Raw genomic sequence first — 17,693 nt, 5'->3', positions numbered from 1 at the left:
AGTGAGAGGGATATCGCAGTTATACTGTGTACATGAGCTCACACTCCCAGTCCCCACATAGCCAGATGATAGCCGGGACAGTCCCTCCTCGGGCCAGCAGACTGCATGCTCTCCGCAGGCTCAATGACCAGTGTCAGAGGCTGGTGACACAGCGGGGCCGGGCTCCTCTATAACTTGCACCAGAGAGGAGGAGGAGGAGACAACGTCTCAGGACAGAGGCAGCTCCTTATAGCAGTATCACATCCCTAGCTGTCCTCCTCCTGGCATATACATCATCTGGGTAAGTGGCTCAGGGATACAAGGATTTACTCTGTCTCTCGTATCACATCAGTAACACACCAAGGGCAATTATCTGTCATCATTCTCAAGCTCTATCAGGTTATAGTGTCGATTATTTAAATCAAAACTTCAATATACATTTGCAAAGCGCTTGGAAGCGATAAATAAGCCTTTCCTTTTAAATGGAAAAGTAATCTGAAAGTTTAAAATTAATCTGGTGATAATTACTGTTCAGGACAATCGGTGACAGAAGTATCCCACCTGCTACTGTATTTATATTACACAGTATCGCCGCATTTTATTATTCGGCACGTTCGTATGAGAATTGTACAGTAGTTGTGCTAGCATGAATTCTCTCTCTCTCTCTCTCTCTCTCTCTCTCTCTCTCTCTCTGTCTAAATATATCTCTCTATCTGTCTCTATATGTCTGTCTATCTATCTATCTATCTATCTATCTATCTATCTATCTATCTATCTATCTATCTATCTATCTATCTATCTATCTATCTATCTATCCATCCATCGTGGATGGGGTTTAATATACTGTCTCCAAATACACAGTACTACGCACTCGTTGTCAGGACAAACCATCTTAGATTTATTAGTAGAAATATGCGGTGATAATAGGATAGTTTTAAGATGAAAAAAAAAAAAAAATAGAATCTTAAATATAAAGTGCTATAGCGACACTCTTGAAGATAATATGTACTATATATAATGTATTAATAGACATGTAATAATAGAATATTTTGTTCCCTCAGTGTGACATGATGCTTGATGGGCTGAAAATGGAGGAGAATATACAAAATGTAATTGACAACTCAACCTTATTTGGTAAGGGTCCTCTACTCAGGTATATTTACTGTATTGGATCCAGATTGTGTGCACTAGGAGCAGCTGTGTCTTGTGCGTTTTCTCGGGGGAGAGTTGTGTGTGTGTGTGTGTGTGTGTGTGTGTGTGTGTGTGTGTGTGTTCTAAAGCAAGTTATTCAATTAATCGATTGACATAAGCGCTAAACGTATTGTCAATTTAAAATACAAATAGATGTTACATGATCACATCAGTCTAATTTTAATGACAAAAAAAATCTCCAAAATGAAATAATGGAGCTTTTTATAAATAGTAAAAATACATATTAAAATGTACGTGTATTGATATGAATATAAAATGGATATATATATTAATTAATATGCATCAAACATAATTTTACACATGCGTGATCTAAATTCTATAAGCAATCGATTTAAACATGGGGCAGTTATAACACATAAGGATATATATTGATATAATTATCTTAAGTATTATGACAACTCATGACAAAAGTTAGATTATGCAGTTTAAACTAAAACAGAGATAGATAGATAGATAGATAGATAGATAGATAGATAGATAGATAGATAGATAGATAGTGAAATCGTGAGCGATTATAATATGAGATACACACTACACATTTTTTATTGTGTTCATTGCATCATTTTTGTATCTCCACATGAGAAATGTAAAAAATATTAGTGATGTCTCACTATTTATACATTTTTTTTAAATTTTGTTTCACAATTTCACAGTGCCTATACTAGTTTTTATTTATTTCAATGAGACTGGCTACACTAATCTCAATGTACATTAAATTAAAGGATAATGTATTAAAATCGAAATTGACAGATACACAGAAATGTAAAGACACATAGACAGACAGACGTGGTATTATAAAGTGCCTCCCCAAGTCTCCAGTTATTGCACACTCCGTAATAAAGCTCAGCACGAGGGTTCAGGAATCACACCTCGGGCTCCTCACATTTAATAAAGAAGATTAACCCTTTTCTACTCGCATGCCCAGAGGTGACATCTATTATCTATTTTATGAGATTTTCCGTTCAAACCAAATCTCTGCAGCGGAAGCAAATATAAAGAGAGAGAGAGAGAGAGAGAGAGAGAGAGAGAGAGAGAGAGAGAGAAACATTCAATGTTTATGCAAGTAACAGCTTATGTAATTATAGTATACTGTATAATTTAAATCTGCTCATAAGTTGTGTAATAATCACCTGCATAGTTATAGTATGTGCAGTACGAGGTATAAATGTGCTTAACGTCTTGTTTCAGTTTTAAATAAACTGTATGCAATGAAATTCGAATATTTATGTAATAGCTGTTAAATAAAAATAAAATAGGTAAAAATAAATATTTAACCAGATATTACATATTATATAATGGTTTACCAATATTGCGTATACAGTTGGATAATTATAAATATAGTTGATTAGCTAGATAATTCTTGTATGCCTAACTAAATTCTGCACAGTGTAAAGCAGAAAGGTATACTGTTCACAGTAAAAGTTACGGTGGACCAAGAAAAAGAAAAAGAAACAAAAGAAAGGTGCATAATATAAATACAATGACATACCTATTTAGCAATGCACGGTATAGTGCTATCCAATCCATGACATTTTCTTCCATATAACGGTATTGTAGATTACAAGCATTTCTGAAATAAATGTCTGGATGGGAAATATGTCACATTTCCATTTTAAGAAGAGAAACTTTATTGTTAAAATAATACATGAAGAAAGCAAGCAGTATACATTCGACCTTGGGTCATACAGTATATACTGTACTACCAATTTACATTCCACCTGCTGTAGTATATACTGGGGAACAGGTAGGAAACGAACAGTATACATTCCACCTCTGTATTTTATAGTGCGGAACAGGTAGGAAGCGATCAGTATACCTTCCACCTGCTGTATTATATACTGGAAAACAGGTAGGATTTGAAGCTATTAGTATATGCGTCACCTGCTGTATTATATACTGGGGAACAGGCAGCAAGCGAGCAGTATATACGGCACTTGCTGTATATATACTGTAGTGGGGAACAGGTAGGAAGCGATCAGTATACCTTCCACCTGCTGTATTTTATACTGGGGGACAGCTAGAAAGCGAACAGTAAATACGGCACCTGCTGTATTGTATAGTAGGGAACAAGTAGAAAGCGAACAGTAAATACGGCACCTGCTGTATTATATAGTAGGGAACAGGTAGGAAGCTGCCAACGTAGCTGCGCCTGCTTATGCTGTCTGCAACCCACCCGGCCTAGTCTGCAAAGCGATTATTTCTCCAGAGCACAGATTTATCAGGAAAGGAACGAACAAGGAGGGAGTGTAATAACTGACACAAGTCACTGAGGAGTCGGACTGATGAGGAACACACTCATGCCTGCCTCTGGGGAATCTAATGCAGTCCCCAACATGTGCTGCCTGTTACTTATTTTAATATTGCCTTGTTTGTTCTCTAATCCTTACTACAGTTTAGGTAATATTGGGGCAGATGTATTAACCTGGAGAAGGCATAAGGAAGTGATAAACCAGTGATAAGTGCAAGGCGATAAACACACTAGCCAATCAGCTCCAATATGTAAATTAACAGTTAGGAGCTGATTGGCTGGTGCGTTTATCACCTTGCACTTATCACTGGTTTATCATTTCCTTATGCCTTCTCCAGGTTGATACATCTGCCCCTATTAATAATCTCCCTAGTAGTGCTAGTTACAGCAGATACTGGCACAGTCGAGGAGGTGGATGGGCATTCAGTTAGTGTACCCAGTAACCCCCACCCTGACTGACAGATTTCCATGCCTCCCACTCTGGTCTCATGGAGGGGGTGAAGCCAAAATGAGTAGCTCCGCCTCTTCTCATATGCGTGCGATTTTGCGTAATTATGTAGCTATGGGCGGGGCCTAATAAGGCGGGGCGCTTGCGCTATCAGCAACCCGCAGTACCTTCTGCGTGAACAGTGTGTATGTGTGCATGTATTGTTGTATATGTGATATAACTATCTCTCTCTCTCTCTCTCTCTCTCTCTCTCTCTCTATTCACTATTGGATAGCTTAGTGACCTAGAAAGAAACTGATGTATGTATTTTCTCAGTGTGACATCAGGGAAATGAGCAGTCAAGGAGAAAGCAGTTGCCTGACACTCGGAGTGTGCAGTGTGCAGGCGCCTCAAGTCCGAAATGACAAAGGGGCCCATTTATCATAGATTGCATATTGCATGCGATCTGAGCGGGATCTTACCACCCGGGATCGCACCCTACTGGGTGAATGTACTGTATCACCCAGCGCCCGCAGGGAAAGGGGTTGCCAGGGGTCCTGCGCATGCACAGTCACACGTGACCACGATGCACTTAGGCCATTTCCGGCGGAGGGTTCTGGGGAACCCAGCTGGAACTTTTTCTGCGATCCGCAGCCCATAGGCTATACTGGGCTACCGCAATCAAAAGATTGCGGTAGCTGCATGGGAACAATATTGGGATTGCTTCGCATTCCCAATGTTGATACAGCATCCCCATAGAATTCTAAGGGGGATGCGGCTGTAGGTGGAAAAGGAGGGATCGCAGCAGGTATCAAAGAAACTTGCTGCAATGCCACCTTTATACATTCCAGGGATACTTAATATTTGCTGCTAGCCGCCAAAACAGTTGTTTTTTCAGGGACATAGCTGCAAATATTATTTGATAAATGGGCCCCCATGTGTAAAGTATATAAATATACATTTTTGGGGAAAAATATACTTCCAGGACTGTTTATGAAATATGGAGACAGCAGGTTTTTCTTTGGGAAGACATCAAAGCTGCGAGCAAATGCTAGTATATTGTGTGTGTGTGTGTGTATATATATATATATAGGTATATATATATATATATATATATATATGTGTGTATGTATACGGGTGATTGATAAGTACCCGTGTTGAAGACTGACTTCAAACCTGTATATCATCGTTTAGTGTCATCTGTCAAACAATGACTGTCAGAATTTCAGATAAATTCATCATGTACTTTTATTTTGGTAGCTGTTGGAAGTGAGCAAGTTTGAGTTTTTTCTAACTATGTAGAAAGTGCAGTACCGATCGTTGATTAGATTCTTGTTTTTCGATGGGAAGTCATGTGAGGAAATAAAAAAAAAGTTGGAAGCCATTTATGGTGACCTTTCACCTTTGATGACAAACATCAGATATTGGTTCAATGAATTCAAGCATGGTCATACATCCGTCCTCGATGAAGAGCGTCCAGGTCGCCCAATTGAGATGACTACAGATGAAATGGTCAACAAAATCCATGATATCGTATTGGCAGACCGGCGAGTGAAGAGCAGAGAGATTGTTGAGATCGTAGTAGGCATCTCATTTGAACGTGTACAGAATATCCTACATGAACATTTGCTCACTGTGGAAAACAAGCGGAATCAAATGACCACTTCAAAGCAGTGTTTGGACCTGTTTAAGCACAATCCGAAGGAATTTCTGCGCCGTTTTGTGACTGTTGATGAAACATGGATCCATTACTACATGCCAGAAGTGAAGGAACAGTCAACACAGTGGACTTCACCCGGCGATCGTGCACCAAAGAAGGCGAAGACAGTTCCTTCGGCAGGAAAGGTCATGGCCACCATTTTCTGGGATTCGAAAGGCATAATCTTCATCGACTATTTGGAAAAGGGAAGAACGATTACTGGGCAGTATTATGCTCAATTATTGGGCAGATTTGATGACGCATTGAAGAGAAAATGGCCCCACTTGGTGAAGAAAAAAGTGCTGTTCCACCACGACAATGCGCCAGCACGCTCGTCCAACAGCAAAATTGGTGGAATTGGGCTACGAATTGCTGCTGCATCCGCCGTATTCTCCAGATTTGGCCCCCTGCAACTTCTTCCTGTTTCCAAACATGAACGCCGAAACTGAAGCCTATTTCGCAGAGTTCGACAAATCCTATTTTTTGGAGGGTTTGAAAAAGTTGGAATATCATTGGGCCAAGTGTATCGAGCTAAAAGGGGACTATATTGAAAAATAAATCAAAATTTTCCTCCCCCCAATTTTTTTTCTTGCCCAACACGGGTACTTATCAATCACCCCTCGTATATACAGGATATTACATACATCTTTACATGTATGTTTATATGTGCTTAGCGATCCTTCACTCTCATGCACTAGGTAGTTGGCCTGCAGTCGCTGCTGATAAAAACTATGATCAGGCAGAGCCGGATTAAGAGGGAGGTCCCGGGGATAAGTACCCCAGGCCCCCTTTTTTGAACGGGCCCCCGTCACCGCCGCAGATCGGAACAGAGATCCGATCTGCGGTATTGCGCTGCGCTCCCGGGAACCGGCGACACACGCAGCGGCAGGGCTGTCCTGTCCCTGGCGGCTCTGGCTCCCGGCGGCGGCTTCACAGGCTGTGATGGAAGGACAGCTGAGCGACGGCTCAGCTGTCCAATAACGTGAGGAGCAGCAGCAGCCTGCGGCTCAGACATTGGCTGCCGCTGGGCGCGCAGGCTGCAGGGAAGGAGTAGGGAGGACAGCCGCGTGAGGACTCCGTGGAGGCAGCAGCCAGCCCAGCACCCTTTCTCAGCCAGGCTAGCCAGCTCCCGGACTCCTAAAAAAAACGTAAGGCTGCGTAATTTACATTATGTACTGGGTTTTAATATATATATATATATATATATATATATATATATAAATATATATATGTATGTATATATATATATAATATATATATATATATATATATATATATATATATGTGTGTATATATAAATGAGTGTGTATATAATATATATATATATATATATATCATATATATATATATATATGTATATCATATATATATATATATATATATATATATGTGTGTGAATATATATATATGTGTGGTGTGTGTGTGTGTGTGTGAGTGTATATATATATACACACACACACACACACACACACACACGCACACACACACACACACACACACACACACACACACACACACACACACACACACACACCCCTTTGAATAGGGGCCCCACTGTCTTAAGTACCCCGGGCCCCCCATGGTCTTAATCCGGCTCTGTGATCAGGACTAGGACATATGACTTATAGATAGATAGAAAGGATATATATGTGCGTGTGTGTGTGTGTGTGTGTGCTGTCAGTGTTTCCGGGTTTGGTGGCGGCGCTTTATATCACAGCCGCTGTGCAGAACCAGGAACTCAGGATTAGGCTTCCCTCTCCTCTACCAATCCCCAGACTCCTGTCAAACTAGCCAATGGGAGTCTGGGGGCGGATTTAGGAGAGTGAAGGGTAATCCCGGAAACACTCCCAGCACATATATTACATACAGTTTCACATGTATATTTATACAGTATGTGCTTATTGGCACCCCCTGCACTAGGTAGTCGGCGTTGCAGACCAGGGGCTTTTTATTATGTGTATTAATGACTATACAAAGTTAAATAGCTCATGGGTATTACAACTACTTTTATCTTCTGTCTGACATTATTTATTGTACCAAAAAATTATGCTATATATTGATGATAATAATTAATATTAATATTTGGCAATAGTTACTTTGGATTGCTAATGGAAATTACTAATTGCTGATAGAGCTCTGTGTATTAGTCGCACATTGCATCAGGCTTAGGCTAACAATGGCTATCCAGCTGTAAAGTGAATTACAAGTCACATCGCAGCTCCCAGTCTCTGATTATGCTTGCACTTGTAGTTCCACTACAACTGGTTGTCTGTCTCTGGATCATAGTATGCATTTATACCAGAGGTTATGACTGATGCTATTTGAAATGAGTATATCAGGCCAGAGCTAATGATGCCATCTTTGTGGTTTGCAGGGCGAGCTGTGGAGCAGAAGTGGGTGTGTGAGGGTTGTGAGAGGGCAATCAGTGACCGCTTCCTCCTGCGGATAAGTGACAGTCTGTGGCATGAGCAGTGTGCTCAGTGCTGTGCCTGCAGGGAGCCACTGGAGAGCAGCTGCTTCTACCGAAACAAGAAGCTCTATTGCAGGAACGACTACGAAAAGTAAGTTACACCCCTCTGATGTATTAAGGGCACAGGCGGCATAGCACTAGCACAGTGCTAACCTATTTGTGAAATGCAGAATGCTTTTAATTGTAAAAAAAAGTTTGCGAGCTGTAAACTATAATGGTAAAAAATGGATATTATTTGCTGGTGGAGTTTAATGATGTAGTTACAGTATGCAAAACATTTCCAAATCTCAGTGTGCAAACTTATCCCTCAAAGATGGAAACAAATGACGACACACATGTAGGAAAAGATTAGGCTTTGTCATAACTACAGTACATTATTAAGAGCTCAGTGTAATTGAGTAACTGACTATTACATTTACATTAATTATTACATGAATTTAATACAATTTTGCAACTATGTTTAAATGTCATCATTTTTATATTGAGAATTGCTCTATTTATGTAATAATGGCTGTAGATGTAGAATATTTCTCTTATAATAGTAAAAATATATTTGATATAAAATATTTGTGCAAGTGTTCCACAGATTTGGAATTCATGACTATAGTTTATTATTCAGATAAGAGCACTATTTACTTGCATAGGGATTGCCTTGTACTATTAAGTCATTCTGCATATAAGGGCATGGCTATTGGGACTGTAGGTGGTACAGACTAGGGTACAAATATAAAAGTAGACCTGGCGGTGTTCTGTTTCCTGGGTCTGGGACTCCAGGTCGACAACAAAATGGTCGAAACACCTTAGGTCGACGCCAATTGGTCGACACACCTTAGGTCGACATGGACAAAATGTCGACATGGACAAAAGGTCGACAGGAACAAGGTCAACATGGAAAAAGGTCGACATGAGTTTTTTATGTTTTTTTGGTGTTGTTTTCTTCGTAGAGTGACCGGGAACCCCAATTAGTGCACTGCGTCCCCTCGCATGGCTCGCTTCGCTCGCCATGCTTCGGGCATGGTGCCTTCGCTCGGCACAGATTACCGTTCCAATCGTAGTCCACATGGATCGTTAAGTATGAAAAAGTTCCAAAAAAGAAAAAAATTGTGAAAAACTCATGTCGACCTTTTTCCATGTTGACCTTGTTCCTGTTGACCTTTTGTCCATGTCGACCTTTTGTCCATGTCGACCTAAGGTCTGTCGACCAATTGGCGTCGACCTAAGGTGTGTCGACCTTTTTGTTGTCGACCTGGAGTCCGGATACCCTGTTTCCTGTATGTGCCTGTTTATTCTTCTCTGTGATACAACATGTTGTGTTATGTCTTACGTTATATGCTAAGGCACTGGTGCCCAGCCAGTAATTTATAGGCCACATGTGGCACTTCACCAGTAGTCTGTAGATCAGGACAAGGTAGCAGCAGCACAAAAATGTATTTTTTTATGTTCTCTCCCTGGATGTGGGAAGCGGAATAGCTGGTGGTAGTACTGACCAAGCTGACACTGGTTATTATATCCCAGTTGCTTTTAATTGGCCAGTGGTGGTGTCCAATTAGAAGTCATATGACATGAGACAATAAGCACATCTGATTACATGCTATGCAAACATAAGTCTAATAGTAGGAGGCAGTGAGCACCAATGCAGATATTAGAGGGCACTGCTCATTTTTTATGTTACACTAGTGGTGGCAAGTGAATAGGCAGTACTACATTTGGCGGAATTATCTTGGGAATTATTAACGCTGCTGCCATTTTACTGGAAATTCCTACCACTTATGGCATATAAATGGGCGACACTATTAATGGCAAATTATTGGTTGTCAACACTGCTGCCATGTTATTGGTCATTACTACTTCTGGTGGCATAGCTGTCACACTACTTTGCAAAAATTCCAATATTTACTACTGGTGGCATACAATTCCTTCATATTAGTGGGTACATCTTTTAAAAGGCTTTTTTAATTGCATTTTTGCTAATAGTGGTTTATTACTGCATATTATTGCTTATATATTACTGTATACGCATATGACTGGACATGACCCTTATCACTGCCATTATCGGTGCTTGCAATTAGCACACTCCGATTAGCTGTGCCTAATATGCACAGTTGTTACTATTTTCTGTAAACATTTGAATTAAGCTAAATAAGGGCTCAGCTGCAGTTTTTTATTTTACACAAACATGATGCAGATCACAACAGATCTCGGGCGCTTAACTACAAAAGAACCTTTGGAATAGCCCACATCAGCATTCTGGTGACGTTATGTAGATTCTAAAATTAAATAAAATGCATAACATAGTGTAAAACTGTCATATAAAACAGAAAGACGTGATTTTGCTCCCTAGTGCAGACCCGTACCGAGTTTGATGGTCTGCTTCTAGACAGACAATATCGTTTTGTGTGTCAGGCAAATCACCAATTGGCATGCGTTCTGGTCTTCCCTCAATCCTCATGGAGCGCTTTCTCCAATTAGCTCGTATAAGATGATATGCAATTGAAGAGAAACTCAATAGTGCATTATTGTGAGACACCCATAGTGAACTTCGCAATACAAAAATGAAAAATGGACTCTCACCGAGTGTGATGGTCGACTCTACAGGTTATTGTAGACACATACGCATTAGGTAAGTCACTTCAGTTCTCACAGACCATTTCCTCCCAGTTGCCAATATACGATGATATGTAAATGAGAGTGACTTAATAGTGCATTACCATAAAACAATTTTATTGGACATAGCCACACACAGACAAGAAAAGGAACAGGTGGACTCTCGCCAGATGTAATGGTCTACAGATGTTAGTAGACAAAAGCGCATAAACAATTAGCCCAGGCGTCCCCAGGGATCGTCATCAACCGCCAGGTGAGTCCTCCACGTGTCTCAAAGATACCTCGAGGTATCTTGTCTGTGTGTGGCTATGTCCAATAAAATTGTTTTATGGTAATGCACTATTAAGTCACTCTCATTTACATATCATCGTATATTGGCAACTGGGAGGAAATGGTCTGTGAGAACTGAAGTGACTTACCTAATGCGTATGTGTCTACAATAACCTGTAGACCATCACACTCGGTGAGAGTCCATTTTTCATTTTTGTATTGCGAAGTTCACTATGGGTGTCTCACAATAATGCACTATTGAGTTTCTCTTCAATTGCATATCATCTTATACGAGCTATTTGGAGAAAGCGCTCCATGAGGATTGAGGGAAGACCAGAACGCATGCCAATTGGTGATTTGCCTGACACACAAAACGATATCGTCTGTCTAGAAGCAGACCATCAAACTCGGTACGGGTCTGCACTAGGGAGCGAAATCACGTCTTTCTGTTTTATATGACAGTTTTACACTATGTTATGCATTTTATTTAATTTTAGAATCTACATAACGTCACCAGAATGCTGATGTGGGCTATAACAAAGGTTCTTTTGTAGTTAAGCGCCCGAGATCTGTGTGGTAGACATTTCTTTCTATATTCTATTTGAGTGTTGGTGAAACTCATACCACTAGATTTCAGGCTGCTATTGGCGCATGAGTGTGTGATCATATCTTTTTCCACTATGATGCAGATCACAGTGAGCTGTAGTGTTGCAGTGAGCTGTAGTATTGCAATGGGCTGTAGTGTTGCAGTGAGCTGTAGTGTTGCAGTGAGCTGTAGTATTGCAATGGGCTGTGATGTTGCAGTGAGCTGTAGTGTTGCAGTGAGCTGTAGTATTGCAATGGGCTGTAGTGTTGCAGTGAGCTGTAGTGTTGCAGTGAGCTGTAGTGTTGCAGTGAGCTGTAGTATTGCAATGGGCTTTAGTGTTGCAGTGAGCTGTAGTGTTGCAGTGAGCTGTAGTACTGCAATGGGCTGTAGTGTTGCAGTGAGCTGTAGTGTTGCAGTGAGCTGTAGTATTGCAATGGGCTGTAGTATTGCAGTGAGCTGTAGTGTTGCAGTGAGCTGTAGTGTTGCAGTGAGCTGTAGTATTGCAATGGGCTGTAGTGTTGAAGTGAGCTGTAGTGTTACAAAGGGCTATAGTGTTGCAATGAGCTGTAGTGTTGCAATAGGCTGTAGTGTTGCAGTGAGATGTAGTGTTGCAATGAGCTGTAGTGTTGCAATGGGCTGTTGTGTTGCAGTGAACTGTAGTGTTGCAGTGAGCTGTAGTGTTGCAGTGGGCTGTAGTGTTGCAGTGGGCTGTAGTGTTGCAGTGAGCTGTATTGTTGCAATGGGCTGTAGTGTTGTAGTGAGCTGTAGTGTTGCAGTGGGCTGTAGTGTTGCAGTGAACTGTAATGAAAAGTTGCCTCCGAAGGCAGAATACATAAATTGGGACCTACTATAGTGCTGGGACTCCAAAGTAAGTCTTTTTTTATACAATTTTATTAAGACTAATGTAAGTAATTAATACTGCTGTAATTTATGTCAGACTAATAGCTCCTTTGCAGTCCATTACCCAAAAAGCACCTTTAAGTTTCTTACTTAGTACAAATGCATTTGGCTTTTTGGCTCTATGTAATCACAAAATATGTTTCTATACATAAAGACACATTATTCTTTATTAATATCACAGCATACATAGGTTACAATATACTTTAAGTCCTATATTTAATGTTTGTTTGAATTTACTGGCAAGATATAAATAGCTGGTTTTGTAATAGTTAAAGGTATTTCTCTGGGTTGCACTGGAGAAAGTGGTTTCCTGATGCATTAGCTGATGGAAAAACCCTGTGGCTTTTATCTTTGAAATTTTAATATTCAATGTCAAATAAGCCCCATCATCTCTTTTCTAATTCAGTACATACTGATGTTAGTTAATTTTAGTGGTTTCCATTGGCTGAGATACATACCATGCTGTGCAGCAAATTGCAGCAAACAGGTTGAAACAAACTTTTTGCTGTGTACTACAAAACATATTTCTTCATATATCCTGCGAGCAATATGTTAAGTGGTGTTACCATGTATTAAGTGACACTATTTTTTGTCATTACCACTGTCTTCCCAGTTTTGATTCTTTAGTAGACTACGGTAGATACAAAATTATAAAATAAATAAAATATAGATTTTTTGGTACTGCATCTCTCACTACCTGTACATTAAGGTACCTTATCATTATCACCCATGACCATGGCTGTTTAAGATCCTCATGGGTCTGTGGCTGAAAATGCTCACAGGCCTATATTGAGAAGGAAAGGAGCTGTGACCAGTTTAGTGAATAAAAAACGAATACTTATGATTTATGTGTGGCCAACTAGGCAGCTTGTCATCCTCATGATGCCATGACAATGGGCCAATTTTTATGTGGGGGCCTGGAGCTGGAGTTCCGTCAGCCCCATTGTTAATCTAGCCTTGCCTATGACCTGTCCAAGGTACTGAATGAGTTGATGATATATGCTGCAAAATAATCACACAAGTTATTACTTCCCTCTTATGAAGTACTGTATATTCATAAAGTGTGTGTATATCTTACTAACGCAGATTCTAAGAGCAATGTATTGACCATGGGAATTTACCAGCTTGAGACACATTTCTCTGGGTCACATTTCAGGCTCCCAAAACTGGAACAATGATTATTTTAACGTACAACAAGGTTTAATTACTAACATTGCTCAAGGGTATGCACGTGTACAAAAATATTTGCACCATTCAGACATTTGTTTGTATTAATAAATTCCACTCCAGAGATAAAAGCAACATTTTAGAAGATATTTGCATCTCTGAGCAATAGTAGTAAGTGCCATTCAATGTCCACATGTTTGTGCCACTTTCATAAAAATTCTCATCTGAGGAATTATGTAGCTATAATTAGAAACATTTACCAGTACTCTACACTCCTGGTGTGTTGTAGAGTTTGGGGAATTGTCATTGACTCTGGCCTTGGTCTTATTTGTATGATTGCACTTGGGTCATGATTTATTTAATATTATTCCAGTTAGACATGCACCATGAAATTACTAAATTTGGATTTGTTTAGTTATTGTAATCAAATCGTTTGATTAGCAACTTCTGTGGGCCTTATGGGATCCAGGATCCTTCACCAATATGATTGGTTCTTGGCGATGTCCATTGTCCAGAACTAAACAGAGCAGACACACACACACACACACACACACACACACACACACACACACACACACACACACACACACACACACACACACACACACACACACACACACACACACCATGCTTAAACACAAACAGGCACCTCTTGGTTCCACACATGTTTCATCCTCCTAACTTTCTACGGTGTTGTGCTCCTCAAGCTGTATGCAGTCGTGAGTTCTTTTTATAATCTCTTCAGCATCCATAAATAGATCACATGATTTAATTACCCACTAGACCCTAGATTGACATGGTCAAATGATTGCTATAAGAATTGAATACAAAGCGCCAATCAACATTTATATTTTAAAAACATGCACATTTACAAACTTAGAAAGGCTGTTTTGTTACAAGAAGCAATATAAGTATTACATACATTATACAACCATACATCATATTACACAAAGGGTCATTATCATTCATCACATTAAAGTTCTAAATAAAAAGAACAGTTGTAGACTTGTAGTATTTGTCTACAATGTGAAAATCCAGAACATTTACCTGTCTGATAATTTATCAGGAACATCACATAATTTCTCTCCAAGCTTTACATGTTCAATAGCCTTGAACATTAAATGAGTTCCATTGCCAATTGTCTCCATCTCATTCTGACAGATGGTACTGTACAATATGTTGCCTTTTTATAGATGCAGGGTGATGTTAATTAAACAAGCATTATATGAACCTTTACAGCACATGGTGACACAGTCAAAGTTTCCAGCCACCAACAGGACAGGTGAGGTTATTTATTAACAAAAGTTCAAGTGTGTTAGAAAGTTAGAAACATCTAAATTTGTGCAAGATGTGGTGCCAAGTATTTTCTGTTACTAAAAAATGTAATAGCAGAGACCAATCCCCATGTAGATTACAGTATTAATCATCTGCATGCCAATGGACCCCTAGCACTTTATACCTGGTTAGGTCTATACCATGAATTATGTCATTATTCAACTTCCCAGGGGATTCATGGAATTTAAAGGACAAAAAAATCTGTCAACATTTATTCACAGGACTAAATGTTCACAGTTACCAGAACATTTCTGAACCAAGAGAGTTATTTTTTTATTTATTTGTACATTGAAAGTTATTAAAACACAGTGGACTTCTGTGCCCCTTGTATTTATCATGATCAATCAGAAAAGACTGAAGATGGAAGAACATTCACATGATGCCCACTACCAATCGATCTGCCCTCTGTGTCAAGGAATGCCCACTGCACCAGTCATCTGACCGTATTGCCCACTGCACCAGTCATCTGACCGTATTATATAATGAGATATGCAAGTTAAGGATTAGCGGTGGGGTCTACATAATTTGGATCTCTTTTATGTTTAATTTCCTATAATCCTGAAAAAAACACTGAATAGATTATACAACTATAGCTGTACATTGCAATCAGCCACAAGTCTAATTCTAGCCAGGTTCATATATTTATCGTTGTAAGCAAGCTAGCCATATATGTGGATGGACAGATTTTATGAATCCAGATATTCAGGATGTATGTCAAATGGCCCGATCACATAGGACCTAATTCAGAGTTGCATGCAAGCGCATGCACAGAAATTATTGCAGCTATTTGTCTTTGGCTGCATCCGTATCCCTTCTGCTTGTGAAAGTAGCAGTCATCACCATCAGTGCATATTTGCACCAGTCCTGTCCGTAGTGCTAGGTAGATATCCATCACAGATCACTTTTCTGTGGACATCCAACTCTGCATGGAGAACAGATATCCTGCATACAAACACCACAGTGCTGCCCAGTTACACATATTCATTTCCCAAGTGGGGATGCCACTGAGATGTGTCTGACTCTGAATCCGTAGTTGTTTACAGTTGTCTATAGACTATGATTGGTCTGTACCACTGGCGTATTTATAATGGGTGCAGTGTGTGCGGTGCACACAGGCCCCCGGGGGTCCAGGGGGGCCCACCTGCACACCCTGTACCCATTAATAGAAATACTTAGACTCTGGAGTCCCACGGCGCAGCAGCAGCACTGCTGAAATCACTGGGAAAATGGCGGGGCACCATTTTCCTGGTGTTTTGTGCATGCGCAGTAGGTAAATCACTGGGAAAATGGCCGCCGTGCCATTTTCCTGGAGATCTGCACATGCGCTGTAGACTCTGGGACAGCGCTAACTTTGAATCAGTCCCATATGGGCATAATAAGTTAGCTGTGGGGTTTACTCCTATTGTGCCTTTTTCTTGCAGACTTTTCCTCGCGGCTCCTGAAGCTTGGCCACAGGTGATTTGATTAGTACCTTAGTCAATTTAATTTAACCATCTGTGCTGAGTCATGGATATCTTTAAAACCTGCACTCTTAGGGTGCCATGAGGACCGAGTTTAGGAACCACTGCTATAGTGCTATAAACTAAGCCTGGAGATTAATAAATATTACTTGCCTACTCTTCCGGAATGGCCAGGAAGCTCACGAAAATTGGTGGCACTCCCGGCCACCCGGATAAGTAGGCAAGTCCCCTTCATTTTGCACACCTCCCGCCTGCAGCCCCCTCTCACCGGCGCATCCTCCGCTCATGCCCGCTCTTGGAGGAAAATTGGGTGGGGTTATGATTTGCCCTGAATCTTGTCATAGTAGCCCTGCCCCCTGCTTTACAATCCTGGAGGGAGCAGCCATTAAGTCGGCAAGTATGCTACTACTACTACTACTACTGTACTACTACTACTACTACTACTACTACTACTACTACTGTACTACTACTACTACTACTACTGTACTACTACTACTATTACTATTACTACTACTACTACTACTGTAGTACTACTACTACTACTACTGTACTACTACTACTACTACTACTGTACTACTACTACTACTACTACTACTACTACTACTACTACTACTACTACTACTACTGTACTACTACTACTACTACTACTACTACTACTACTACTGAGACGAAGAAGAAGCTGAGTAGAGATTAGTAAAGTAGAGAACTGCATAACATAGGCATAGAGGGTGGGATGTACTAAATGGAAAATGCGGTAACCCCCCCGGTTTACTGCATTTTCCTAATGTACTATCCCACGGCCGCCAGGTCAGCGCCGCGGCGGGGTTTGCCAGCTTTTACTTTTGCTGGCGATACCCCATAGAAGCCAATGGGCTTCTTTCCACAGCGCTGTGTGAGGGATCCAATCGGATCCCTCCCAGCATGCCTAGTGCCCACCCCCGTCGCCCTGCGCATGCACCCTGCACATGCGCAGACTAACTCCCGGGGCCGAATCCCGGAAGTCAGGCTGCCACTGCGCATCGGGGAGGACAGCTCTTATCGGAAGAGCTGTCCTCCGCAATGCTGATCGCATATGTAAGTACAAATGCGATCAGCATCGTGGCGATGGGCGGTGATGTACATTAGTACATCCTGCCCACTGTATTTACTTATGAATTACATTTTTATCAATAAAAAAAATTAACTACTGATATGCCAAAGAAACTAAATAATCGGCAGTGATTGGGACCAGATAAATATTTATACTTAAGAAATCTAACAAGTGTCTGTTATCTTATGTTTGAGGACATGTGAGATTTATTTTCATCCTGCCCGTATATACATATACAGATAGATC

At 40.5% G+C, this 17,693-nt stretch overlaps 1 protein-coding gene across 1 annotated transcript in view; it reads left to right on the top strand.

Annotated features, from left to right (window-relative positions):
• Nucleotides 1–1,044: 1,044 nt before the first annotated feature.
• LMX1A (LIM homeobox transcription factor 1 alpha) overlaps nucleotides 1,045–17,693 on the top strand; it is a 165,685-nt gene continuing 149,036 nt past the window's right edge. The window contains exons 1-2 of the mRNA XM_063940047.1: nucleotides 1,045–1,113; nucleotides 7,940–8,126. Coding sequence (XP_063796117.1) covers nucleotides 1,047–1,113; nucleotides 7,940–8,126 — 254 coding nt within the window. The 5' untranslated portion in view covers nucleotides 1,045–1,046. The remainder of the gene's footprint in view (nucleotides 1,114–7,939; nucleotides 8,127–17,693) is intronic.

The sequence above is a fragment of the Pseudophryne corroboree genome, chromosome 9 (genome assembly GCF_028390025.1).
Source record: "Pseudophryne corroboree isolate aPseCor3 chromosome 9, aPseCor3.hap2, whole genome shotgun sequence".
In the NCBI taxonomy this organism is placed as follows: Eukaryota; Metazoa; Chordata; class Amphibia; order Anura; family Myobatrachidae; genus Pseudophryne; species Pseudophryne corroboree.
This window is presented reverse-complemented; position numbering and strand designations above follow the sequence as displayed.